The sequence below is a fragment of the Chrysochloris asiatica genome, unplaced genomic scaffold (genome assembly GCF_000296735.1).
Source record: "Chrysochloris asiatica unplaced genomic scaffold, ChrAsi1.0 scaffold00060, whole genome shotgun sequence".
NCBI classification, from domain to species: Eukaryota; Metazoa; Chordata; class Mammalia; order Afrosoricida; family Chrysochloridae; genus Chrysochloris; species Chrysochloris asiatica.
The window spans coordinates 12,267,127-12,280,023 of record NW_006408578.1 but is presented as its reverse complement, the minus strand read 5'-3'; the positions used below and the strand labels follow the sequence as shown (position 1 = coordinate 12,280,023).

Here is a 12,897-nt window from a genome sequence, read left to right as displayed (position 1 = left end):
TCGATGGCACCTGACAACAACAACAACAACAAGAGTAGGAACTAACTCCACAGCACTTTAACAACAATAATGACAAAATTAGCATGCCATTCTCAGGACAGGAATTTATGCTCAATTACATTCAAACTTACAGTCAAATTAAAAGGGACAACAGATAACAAGGGGCATAAGAAATGAGAAGTTTATAAAGAAATAGAATTAAAAGACAATGGTCAATCTTTCTTACAATGGTCACTCTTAAAAAGAAAAGATCCCTTTATGAAGTTCACATAGTAAGATACATGAACTATTATTAGACAGTCTCAGAGGCTCCTATAAAAACTAGTTGTAAATCACTGCCCAATACCATTTATTCTAGAAATCCTTGAACTCCAGAGTATACACTGTTTTCATTTTCAAATTACATCCAATGTGCTGGCACACAGTGGTTTAGAGTTTAATAAATGTTTGCTGGATAGAACACACACTTTTTGTGTCTATCCAAGCCTTCAGTTTAAGACAGTAATTTCAAAAGGGTATGTATGAAGCAAAAGGAGCTCTGGTAGTGTAGAGGTTACGAATTGGGTTGCTAACCTCAAGGCCAGCAGTTCGAAACTACCAGCTGTTCTGCAGGAGAAAGATGACGCTTTCTGCTCCCGTAAAGATTCGCAGCCTTGGAAACCTTGTGCAGGGTACTTAACAAAAACAACAACATGTATGAAGCGAGGGGTGGTACATAAAGGAAAGACACAAATGAGAAGACATCTTCAGAAAAATCAGAGTAAACTTTGGGTGGGAGGATAGCATGATTTCAGGGGCTACCACCTAAATCTACAGCAATCTGTTAGTGATGATTTCTCTTCCATGGCTTCCAAAGAATCAATTTCAACTAAGTAAAACATATAAAGTAAGTATACTGTCACTGGTAGCGTAGTGGTTACGAATCGGGTGGCTAACCTCAAAGTCAGCAGTTCGAAACTACCAGACATTCCGTGGGAGAAAGAAGAGGCTTTCTGCTCCCATAAAGATTTGCAGCCTCGGAAACCCTGCGCTGGTTCACTATGAGTTGAAACTGACTCCATGGTACTTAACAACAACAACAACAACAACATATTGTCAGTAAATTTTAAGCATTGAAAAAGGTCTGAAACAATTTATCACTGTTTTGTACAGTATGTATACTCTAGAGATAGAATATCTAAGTATGGTTATTAAGACTTTTAAGAGAACTAACAAATGCCGCTTAAAAATAAGCTATGATTATATATTTTCCTAAAAATTACAACATTTCACATATTCAAAATAGCCACACAACAAAACTGATGCCTAGTGTTCATTTCATTTTTTAAAATAAGTTTTTCTGATGCTGTTGCCAAACATTTAAAATATTTTCCTCCTTTTCCTGGTATGGTGCTGTAGGATCAGCATTGTCCTGCTAACCAAAAGGTCAGTGGTTCAAACCCACCAGCCACTCCTTGGAAACTCTTTGTAGGTCGCTCTGAGTCAGAACGGACTCAACATGGCACTTAATGACAATGACTTATGAAGTTTCCTAATAGCATGTTACTGTTGTTAAGTGCCGTCAAGTTGATTCCTACCCACTGTTACCCTCTGAGCTCGGAAGTGTAGTGGTTACCAATCAGGCTGCTAACCTCAGGGTCAGCAGTTCCAAACTACCAGCTGTTCCGCGGGAGAAAGATGAGGCTTTCTGCTCCCGTAAAGATTTACAGCCTCGGAAACCCTGTACAGGGTCACTATGAGTTGGAACTGACTCCACAGCACACCACCACCATAGGAGTCTTAGTGTGGTGCTGTGGGTTAATGTGCCAGACTGCAAAGCCGTTTGAACTGCAAGGTCAGTGGTTCAAGCTTACCAGCTGCTCCTCAGAAACTGGGTTGCTATGGGTTGGAACCGACTCGACAGCACTTAACAACAACAACATAGGGTTTTCAAGGAGCAGCTGGTGAGCTTGAACTAGCAATCCTGAAGTTCCAAAGACTTTGCAGTCTGACACATTAGCTCACAGCACCAGGACACAGATAAGTTGAAAAAAAATAGTACAATAAACAACTATCTAACCTTCATCTTGATTCAACAAATGTTAGTGTTTTACATTATCTGCTTTTAAAAATTACATGATATTAATTAAGAAGCACTTAGAATAAACTTAAAATGGTTTTAATACTGAAATGGAAGTTCAGTAAGGATTAAATGACCTTTTTACAATTATCTTGATAGCAAAACAAGTTTTTTTTAAAAAAAATTAATCAAAATGGCTAGTAAGCATTATGAAAAACATGCCCCACCACTAATAATCTTAGTAAAAAACACAAAATAACAAGGAAATCTCTTTTGGTTCAGATTTAGTAATAAAATCGGAGAGATAAAGGAAGAAAAGGGTAACATCCATGTTGGCAAGAGTTTTATGGGAAAGGTCGCTCCCAAATACTGTTGCTAACAACGTTGTTGTTGTTATAGGACAAATGAGTAATAGCTGAAGGCCAGCAGTTACTCTGATAGGAATTTAGCTTCAGGAAACAGATGGGGAATGTGGTCAATGGAATCTGTCCTTGCAGTTATCAGTCCAGTGCTTACACTTAGTACTACACCAGGACTCCTCAGTTCTTCTGGTCTCAGGCTCAATGAAGGCCAGCCTTTACACGGTCCATCAGTCCTGTGGATTCACTGCCAAACTCTATCCTGGTCTGTCATATTAGTTACCTCCCTGTGGAAATCTATAGTTAGATTTACTATGTATTTGCCTAAAATCTGATGTTCACTTGAAGGATAGAAATGCCTGCCTCCCTCCCTTCAGAATGCACAGTGGGGCACAAGGAAGGATCCCTGGGTGCGGGGCATTTGGCTATTAAGAGCACAGAGTTGGCCATGGCAGAGTTATGAAGGAACATGGCTCACACCTGTTTCTCACCAGAGTTCTCTTCATGACATCTATCAAAAACGCAGCGTCAACCAATTCCCAGCGTGATAAATGCAAAGTTCTCAATGCTGTAAGATTTTCTTACACAATTTACACTGTTAACAACAAATATAATGGTAAGAAATAAATTGACCAGGCGATTCATGCCATAAAATTAAAAGTTTCCTTCACATTTGCATTTTTTTTTACAATGATGACCCCCGCCCCCCCCCAAAGAGTACGACTCCCTTTGCCTATGAGAAAGCACCGTATCACTTAAGGCAACAGGGCTGCCTAGTGGGAGAGTCAGATATTATACCACATTAAACCATCACCACTGATTCTGAGTGTATACAGAGGCCTGATAACACAGTCGTAAGGCACTCAGCTGCTAATTGAAAGATGTGTAGTTGGGACGATGTCGCAGTCTGTTTGGAAACTCTATGGGGCAGGTCTATCCTGTCCCATGGGATCACGAGGAGTCACAATCGACCAGTGGTTTTGGTTTTTGAATACTATGAAGGACAAGTCTGGGTCACTGCGATGCCTGTAGAAGTGAGTCTCACCTGGTTGGGAGGGTGGTTGGCAGGGGAGTTTCTGAGAAAAGGATATCTGAGTTGAGAAGGCTAAGGCTGTGGCTCAGCTTTCAGTCAAACACACTACCATCAGGGAAGTCTGCACTCCTTTGAAGAGCCAGCCATATGAGATCAGAGGACAGCATCTGCCCAGGGAGAAAACTCAGAAGGCAGGAGCAGATTGGAAAGAGGGGCAAATAGAAATGGTAGACACAGGAAGGAAGTACTAAAAGTGCTGAAATGGGGTTTTATAGATTGAAAAGTAAGATCTGTCTGGGATGTGCAAATATTTACTCTAAAATTGGAATCAGGAGACTACGAGTAGAGATGCTGTAACCATCTGAAATATAGGTGATGTGGGGCTGGGTGATTAGCATTGTTCTTCATCTGCCTCCATCTGCTCACTTTTACCTACAACACAGCATGAACCAGTGCAGGAGACAGACAGACTTACGGTATGCTGTTGGGCCATGTGAGCACAGATGAGAATCAGGTAGTTTCTGGTTTTGTTAAAGGCAAAACAGTTGTTACAGAAATTTGTTGTTGCTGTTACGTGCCACCGAGTCGACTCTGGCTCATGGCCACCCCATGTGTGCAGTCTGTTCCATAGGGTTTTCCGGGCTGTGAACTCTGGGAAACACATCTCCAGGCCTATCTTCCAAGGTACCTCTGGATGAGTTCAAACTGGCAGCCTTTCAGCTAGTAGTCAAACGTGTCGTTGGACTGTTTTCCAGTGAGAGTGTACTGTGAACATCGTTTCATATCAGTAAGGATTCACTTACACTATCATTTTGGGTAAGCTGATAGTATTCCAGGAGTCCCTGGGTAGTGCAGATGGTTAAGCACTTAACTATTAACCTAAAGGTGGTTTGAACTCACCCGGACACACCTGACAAGAAAGGCCTGGTCATCGCTTCTGAACGGTCACAGCCTTGCAGGCTCTGTGTAGCAGTTCTACTCTGCCAGCACACGAGGTACCATGAGTTGTAGCTACAGCTGGTTTGTGTTTATTTTTGTTTCTCAGTATTCCATCATATAGTACCACAATTGAAATTGGCCCTGGTGTGGCGCTATAGTAAAAACACTGGACTGCTAACCACAAGATCCAGTGGTTTCAAATCTACCAGCAGCTCTCAGAAACCCTGTACAGGGTTGCTAAGACTTGGAACCAATTGGACAGCATTTAACAACACCCTCGTTTTATTTTCTAAGGAAAATAAAACGTTGGGATCCATTAAATAGAACAAATAGAATTGTAAGACCGTTCTTGTTTATCAATGTAGGAGGGGCTTTTGCTCATTTAAAAAATGTCACTACCAAGCCACTTCTCTCTGTAAAATCTCAATGACTCAGTTTCTGTAGTTGAGGGCAAGTGAGTCAATGTTCACCTCATATTGAGGCCAAGGGTTCTCCTTGACTGTGGTCTTTCTTTATAGGAGCAGACTGCCAAGCCTTTCTCCTGCAGAGACTCCACCACTGACTTTGTATTTAAGCTGAGTTCCTCATGGTTACACTACCAGGGTTCCTAAGAAGCTTTGTTGTGGTGGTTAAGTACAGTCAGTTCCAACTCACAGTTTCTCTTTATAGGATTTCCAAGGAGCAGCTGGTGACTTTGAACTGCTGACCTTGTGGCTAATAATCCAGTGCTTATCTTACGTTGTTGTTGTTGTTAAATGCCGTCAGGTCACGACCCTGTATAGGGTTTCCGAGGAGCAGCTAGTGAGCTTGATCCGCCAACCTGCATTTCATACGGCTTTGCAGTCTGATGCATTAACTCACAGCACCACACCAGGATTTCCTTAAGTATGCGGCAGCTATTTGGCCTAATCATTTCATCAAATCTCACATTTGACCAAGGGCACTTTTGTTTTAGCTGACAGGTTAGAATGTGAGATGCCAAGCAGACACACAGCACAGTGACAACAGGAACAGTGGCCAGGCCAACACATACATGTACTTATTATTTTAAGTATTTTATACAACAATTCATTGATGACATTGAATTCTATCTGTGAAGTAGGTTATATTATAATCCTTATTTTCACATACAATACGAGAGGCACAGAGAGGTTTATGCGCAAGGTCACCAGCTAGTAAGGCAGTGGGCCTGGGATTCAAATACAGGTAGTTAGATCCAGAATCCATTCCTAGTCAGTACATTCAACATGCACACATAGAAAGAGTTTAATGAAAGAAAACAAAAGGCTCTATTTTGAAAGGATGTGCTCTAAACTGTTAACTCTGCTTATTTCAGGAATGAGATCATTCGTTTATTTATTTACTTTTTAATTTAAAAAGGGAAGTATGATTCCTTATCCTTGAAAGTCTGCACTGCTTTAATGTCTTACTGTAGCATCAATTACATATATTCACATATGTAAATACTAAACACACAAAGTTAGGAGACAATCTCAGCTCCCACACCAATGTCAGGGACTGCACCTTGGATTCAAAGGCTGCTTGCTCTATGGAAGTCATTATACTGCTAACAATGAGCCAGGAAACAGAGAACAGCATTGTAACAGGAGTCACCTGGAAAAACAACAGGTGTGCTCTGAACAGATGATGAAACAACTGACAAAAGATGGTGCTAAACTGAAAGAAAGAAAAAAAAAAACAACAGTTGTCTCTTTTTCAAAGTACTTATACTCATTAAATCACTGTATTTAGATCTTTACATTGCATGTAAAAAATTGAATCACATAATTACTACACAGTAACTATGTTTGGGAATATGATTCATAGATTTTATGACAAAAAATGGAACCCTGGGTTATTAGCACTCAGGCTTATCCAGCGATTATCCAGTCAAAGACATAGAGTAGGAGAGGGGACCCTGATTAGCTGTTTATACATCTCAGCCCATAGAGAGAAGCCACGGTACCTTCAGGAGAGTGCGGACGTCGTCTTTACTGGAGTGTCCATCTACTTGAGTTACCCTGTACTCTAACCACTGCTGAACAACTGCTTGTTCTTCCGCATTGCTCCCAAGCAAATAGTCTTTGTTGGCTTGCTTGACTAGATGAGCTGCTATCGTAGTCAGCCCTGTAAGAGTTGGACCATTGTTTGTTTGAAGAACTGGAATCTTTAAAAGAAAAAAAGAAAAAAAAAGTTTTTCAGAGTCATTTCAAAATCAGACCATTATGATTTTAAGTTTTAAGTAAAGGCTAAATTCTCAACTGTTTTTCAAATACTCAAGGATTTTACAGTAAGGTACCTAAATATTATATACAAATCCAAGTCAAGAAAACTGGTAAGTTACATAATTTGATGACAGATGCTTGATAACAGAACTGCTACTAACACTGCAAAAATCAATAAATATTTCAATATGAATAATGTACCATAAGGAATGTAGAAGGGGGCTTCAAAATGTTCAGTGGAAAATTCTATTGTCTTTTAATTCCACTTTTCCACAACCTTTTGGAAGCTCTGTCATATACGCTATTGTTGTTATGTGCCGTGGAGTTGGTTCCGACTCATAGCGACCCTGAACAGGGTTTCCGAGGCTATAAATCTTTATGGGAGCAGAATGCCTCATCTTTCTCCCACGGAGCGGCTGGTAGTTTCGAACTGCTGACCCTGAGGTTAACAGCCCGATTTGTAACCACTAAGCTACCAGAGCTCCTTGTCATATATGTAGATACATGAAAATCCTAATAATAATAATACAGGCTCCTAATGTGGAACTGTGGGTAAGCACTGGACTGGGAACCACAGGTCGGCAGTTTAAAACCCACCAGCTGCTCACTGGAAACTCTATACAAGGGCACTGTGAGTTGAAACCAACTCTAAGGCACTTAACAACAACAACACAAATACATTAATTTAAATCAAGATTAAACCAGTTACCATAGAGTTGGTTCTGAGTCATGGTAACTCCATGTGTTATAGAACATGGGGTGTTCTTGGCTACGATCTTGCTGAAGCGGTTTACCAGGCCTTTATTAGACAGCATTGCTGGATGGGTTAAAACGACCAAGCTTTCAGTCAGCACCTGCTCACTGACTGTACCGCCCGGGCTCCTTCTATTGAGATGACCCATACCTTAATTTTGCAAGCACTGGACTGTTAACCAAAAGTTGGCAATTCAAACCCACCTGCAGCTCTTCTGGAGAAAGAGGAGGCTGTCTGCTCCCGTAAAAAATCTCATCTCAGAAGCCCCGTGTGGAGTTGCTAAGAGTTGGAACCGACTGGAAGGCAGTGGGTTTGGTTCTCGGTAATTTTGCAAAGCAAACGTATTTTTAAAATTCTGATGCCAGCAATAACAAATATAAACTATTGTATTAACTTTGACTTCTTGATGTTAGAACCACCAAATGAAACCTCGACTACTTTAGTGCCATCTAACCGAATTACACCCTCGGAAACCCTGTACTGGGTCGCTATGGGTCGGAACCGACTCGATGGCACTTAACAACAACAACAACAACAACCGAAGGTAACTGGCTGTGTCTCACTAACTAGGTTAATCACTGTGATAGCGACGTGGCTGCCAGGAAGTGCATACCCATCAATTTTGGAGGCTTTTAGAGCAAGTCAATACTTCACATAAAAAATAAAATCCAAAATATAATTTAGGCAAGCGATAGTAAAGTCCAGGCTTTCGGTAAACCACCTGAAAAAGAACTCTGCCTTTTATACTTTCCCCAGTACAACAGCAAGGCAAAAGATCCGATTTATTTACTTATGAGTTCATAATTTAACTCTTCTTTACGCAAAACCATGTGAAGCATTATAAGACATTCAGAGAAAAATGGAAAAAGACAGACTAATTACAATAACAAGTAAATGACTACCATTTAATAATGGCTGAGCAAACCAAAAAAAACATTTGCTTGGGACAACTGCTGCTCTTTTAGGCCACAAAATAGTATCTTGCATAGTGAGTCCTGGTAAGCAGTGGACTGCGAATTGCAAGGTTGGTGGCTCAAGCCCACCAGCTGCTCCTCGAAAATCCTATACAGGATCGCTATGAATAGAGCTGACTCGACAGCACTCAACAAAAACAACAGTGACTTACACTTTGCTGAGCAGGTTCATATTCATTTCTACTTCAACAGACCCTGTGAAGTACACAGGAAGACAGATTCAGAAGTTACCTCATAAAAGGTAAAGGAGGTAAGGGAAGAACCCTCTCCACTTTACACTTCCTCACAAACTTCCCATTCATGGTTGGCAGTAATACCAAGTGTCAGAGCTAAACACAATGGCAACTAACAATAGCAGTATCGTTTTAGAAGGTCTTGAGTGGCGTGGATAGTTAAAAGCATGGCTACCAACCTAAAAGATGGCAGCTCGAATTCACCCAGAGGTGACTCAAAAGCCCTGATGATCTACAGCCAAAGGTTATAGCCCTTAAAACCCTATAAAGCACAGTTCAATTCTGAAACACATGGGGTAAGTTACCATGAATCAGAACTGACTTGATGACAACTGTTTTTTTGCTTTTTTAAAAAAAATTCTCACTTTTGCCTTCACACTCAAATAAAACCACTTCTTCTATGATCACAAAAAATTCCTTTAAGAAATATATTAAAAGAATTTCACAACAGCTGAGTATGGATAGAAAAGATAATTCTAAAGATTCTAGACTGGTCATTTTTAAATTACAGTATTACTAATTATGCTGCAAAGAGCAACCCACTGCTGGTTTATTACTTACTGTTAGATGTTTTCTAGAAAATGGCTGAATCTTTTCACATATCCCTCAACCTTTTCCCCAAACAGAAAATTTCAAAATATGCTTTAATCAAAATAAAAACACATTCTGAACTCTAAGGTCCAGCACAAGTGAGTTTTGGGTTCACCTGGCACTCTCTACTTACTTGTTGCCCCAAACTTCCCAATCTTTCATCATGGGTTTTACACAACTTTCAAAGACTGATGACTTTCCTAGGAAGTTTATAACGCCTTCTTAGAATCAACTTTCTCTTCCATACTCGAGAATGTTTTCCTCAATTACAGTGTATATTTTGGCCAGCTTTATATGTGCCCATATGACTGCGTCTCACGTCCTGGTTAAGTTCCCTAAAAAACACCAGTTCAACTACGGACTGAATAGGGGACGAAAGGGACACAGGAAAATAGTAAACAGCAGGCCACTCTGCCACCTGAACTGAGGTACGTTGATTAATCCTTCTCAGCTTCAGTTTACTTAATCTGTAAAGACGACAATACTTCTACTTTTGAGAAAAAGATTTTAACCCGGACCAAATGAAAACGCAGTGAAAGTATACAGAACAAAATAAACGTCCTTTAGTAAACAATCCATTTCAAAAGCGCATAAGCATGTATATCTAAAAAAACTGTTCCCTACACTCATTCTCTCCACCGCAAACAGTGAAGTTATAAAACGCCGATGTACTTCGGAGCTCCGACGGATGAAAACTGTGCAGGCAAGAACTTAGCATCAGAAACTTCAAGTCTTCCTGAATCTTCACGACTGGGCCGCGACTCCTTAAATGTTCTCCCAAGAATCTACCCTTCAGTGGAGCGCTTTTCGCCAGGTTAATTGAAGTAATTGGAAGGTTACTTAAAAACAAGCTCCTTGAGGGTCCCGAGAAGTGTCTGCCCCGAGGAACGGACCGTATTCCCCGAGGTCAGGTGGGCGCTCACACGGCAGCTGCGTCCGCACCAAGGAGTGTATAAGTGCTGCCACTGGCCAGAAACGGAGCCACCAAGTGGGAATAGCTAAAGGGCTCTTTGGGGGGGGGGGGGGGGGGGGGGGGAGGTCCTCCCACAACTGGTTTCACTTTATGCCCACTTTATGGAAGGAAAACTTCAAACCCAGTCTCGACCGCCGTAGTCCCCCTGCATCATTCCTCCAGGGGCTACGACAGCAGGAGAGGCCCAGAGCACCTGCAGAGAAGGAGCAGGCGGTCCGGCACAGACACGTGGAGAGCCGCAGGCGCAGCACGGAAGCCTTGTCCTCATCGCGCCTCTCCAAGACCCGCCCAGGCTCAGGGAGCCCGTTTACCTTCTGTGCTAACCCAATCTCTCACCTGGCGCTCGCCATGGGCACTGTATTTATTCCCTTTACTCAGTCCCAGGGATTTCTCAAGCAGCGTCAACTCAGCTGCTGCCGCCATCTTCCGGCGTGAGCTCCTGGCCTGGGCGGAGCCGGAACAACAAAGACTCCCGCCATTGGCGGAGAGGGAAGTCACACCCCCACGGACGTCCCCGATCATTGGCTTAGAGGAGGGGGCGGGATAGGCGCGCTAGAGCACGGAGGCGGGACGTAGGGAAGGGCGGGCACAGGGAGAGGCGTGGCACTGGAGGAGCTCAGTTGTGGTGTCATTTTCTGGTCTTTGGAGATTTGTTGTTACGTGCCCTAGAGTCGGTTCTGAATCATAGGGACCTCGTATAGCATTTCGAAGGAGCTCTGGTAGCGTAGTGGTTCAGACCGACCTTGCAGTCCACTGCTTTATCTCCAGCGCCATACCCGAAGTTGTTGTTGTTGTGAAGTGCTATTGAATCGGTTCCGACCCATAGCGACCCTTTATAGGGTTTCCGAGAAGTGGCTGGTGAGCTTGAACTGCCATATCGGATAGCTAACCTTTAAACCTCAAGGGACTCTTCAGGCCAGTAGAAGACTGAATTTGATGACTATTAAATGGCAGGCTATTGGGAACACTAAAAGATTTTATACATAGTGGACTAAAAAAGTTAGGTTGACGGAGGAATTCGAATTTCAGCAATCGAAATACGTAGCAAAGAGTTTACAATGTAATCAAGTTTCTAACATACAGCGTTATCTCATGGGGATTTAAATGATACGTGGTATTGTGGTGGCCATTTTGCTGAAATCCACAATCAGCACTCTTGGAAGCAGCAGTCAAGAAATCAAATGACATAATGCATTAGGTAACTTCGCTGCACAAGACCTCTTTAAAATGTTCAAGAGCAAAGATATCATGGCCCTAAATAAACTATCAAACATAATTGAAGACACACAAACAGCAGAAGACAAAACAGATGACTGGAAAGTCCAAAAATTAGTCACTTATGTGCATCATAAGATTTTAACAAATGAGTAATTAAAGAACCCACAGACTGAGAAAAAAAAATTAGCAATAACATATCTGACAAGACATTTTAAAAATTCATAGAACATTTCAATACTTCAGTAAGAAGAGCACAAATAATCCAATTAAAAACTAGGCAGAGAACATGAACAGACACTTCACCAGTGTCTGTTCAGGTGGCCAACAAACATGAAGAAATGCTAATGATCACTAGCCATTGTTGTTAAGTGCCTTGGAGTCGGTTCCTGCTCATAGCAGCCCTGTATAAGGTTTCTGAGTGGTTGGTGGGTTTGAACTGCTGACCCTGTGGTTCAAACCAACTTTGCAATTTAGAACTTATCTGACAGCACCACACCAGAGAGATGCAAATCAAAATGACGTATATCATCCTACCCCAGCATTAATAGCAAAGTTACAAACAGAAAACAACAAATGCTGAAGAGCATGTAGAGAGTAGTATGGGACCCTCCTACATTGCTGGTGGGACTTTAAAATGGTGCAACTGCTGTGGAAAACAGTATGGCACTTTCTCAGAAAGCTGGAAATAGAAATGCTATACAACCCAGCAACCTCACTACTTGGTATATATCCTCAAGAAATAAGAGCTGTAACACAAATAGATACATGCATGTCCATGTTCATTGCAGTATTAGTCACAATTGCAAAAAGATGGAGAAAACCTATGTCAACAGAGGAATGACTGAACAAAATTTAGCACACACACAATGGAATATTATGCAACACTGAAAAATAATGATGCATCTGCAAAACACCATAAAACATGGAGAAACCTGGAGGACATTGTTGTTGTTGTTGTTAAGTTGCTTCTAACTCATACTGACCCTGATGGGGTTTTTAAGGCTGTAAATCTTTTCAGGAGCAGAAAGCCTTGTCTTTCTGTTGTGGAGTGGTGGGTGGTCTTGAACTGCAGATCATGTGGTTTGCAGTCCACTGCTTATCCAAAAGCACCATCTCACTCCCTGGAGGACATTATGCTGAGTGAAATTAGTCCACTGCATAGGGACAGCTTTTGTATGAGACCACCACTTTAAAAGTCAAGAAAAGGTTTTCATTCTATAATAAACTTTCTATGATGGTTACCAGCAGTGTGAGAATTATTTACTGGGTAGAGTGTAGACAGGAGCTAACTTGGGTGATGGGAAAGGCAGTTAAAAAGAAAAGGAAGGGATCTGGGATGCAAGGATAGTTCAACATTAGGAAAACAATCAACATAACCCACCATATAAATAAGAAAAAAGAACAGCCTGATCATATCAATTGATGAAGAAAAGGCATTTGACAAAATCTAACATCCATTCCTGATAAAAACACTCAACAAAGTAGGAATTGAAGGGAAATTCCTCAACGTAATTAAGAGCATATATACAAAACCAACAG

The 12,897-nt window shown here is 41.5% G+C and overlaps 1 protein-coding gene across 1 annotated transcript in view; it reads right to left on the bottom strand.

The window, feature by feature from the left end:
• Positions 1-10,630, bottom strand: part of EEF1E1 (eukaryotic translation elongation factor 1 epsilon 1) — a 29,172-nt gene extending 18,542 nt beyond the window's left edge. Inside the window, exons 1-2 of the mRNA XM_006864098.1 lie at positions 10,477-10,630; positions 6,357-6,557 (exon numbers count right to left, since the gene is read on the bottom strand). Of these exons, the coding sequence (XP_006864160.1) occupies positions 6,357-6,557; positions 10,477-10,563 (288 nt within the window). The 5' untranslated portion in view covers positions 10,564-10,630. The remainder of the gene's footprint in view (positions 1-6,356; positions 6,558-10,476) is intronic.
• Between the last annotated feature and the right edge of the window lie 2,267 nt (positions 10,631-12,897).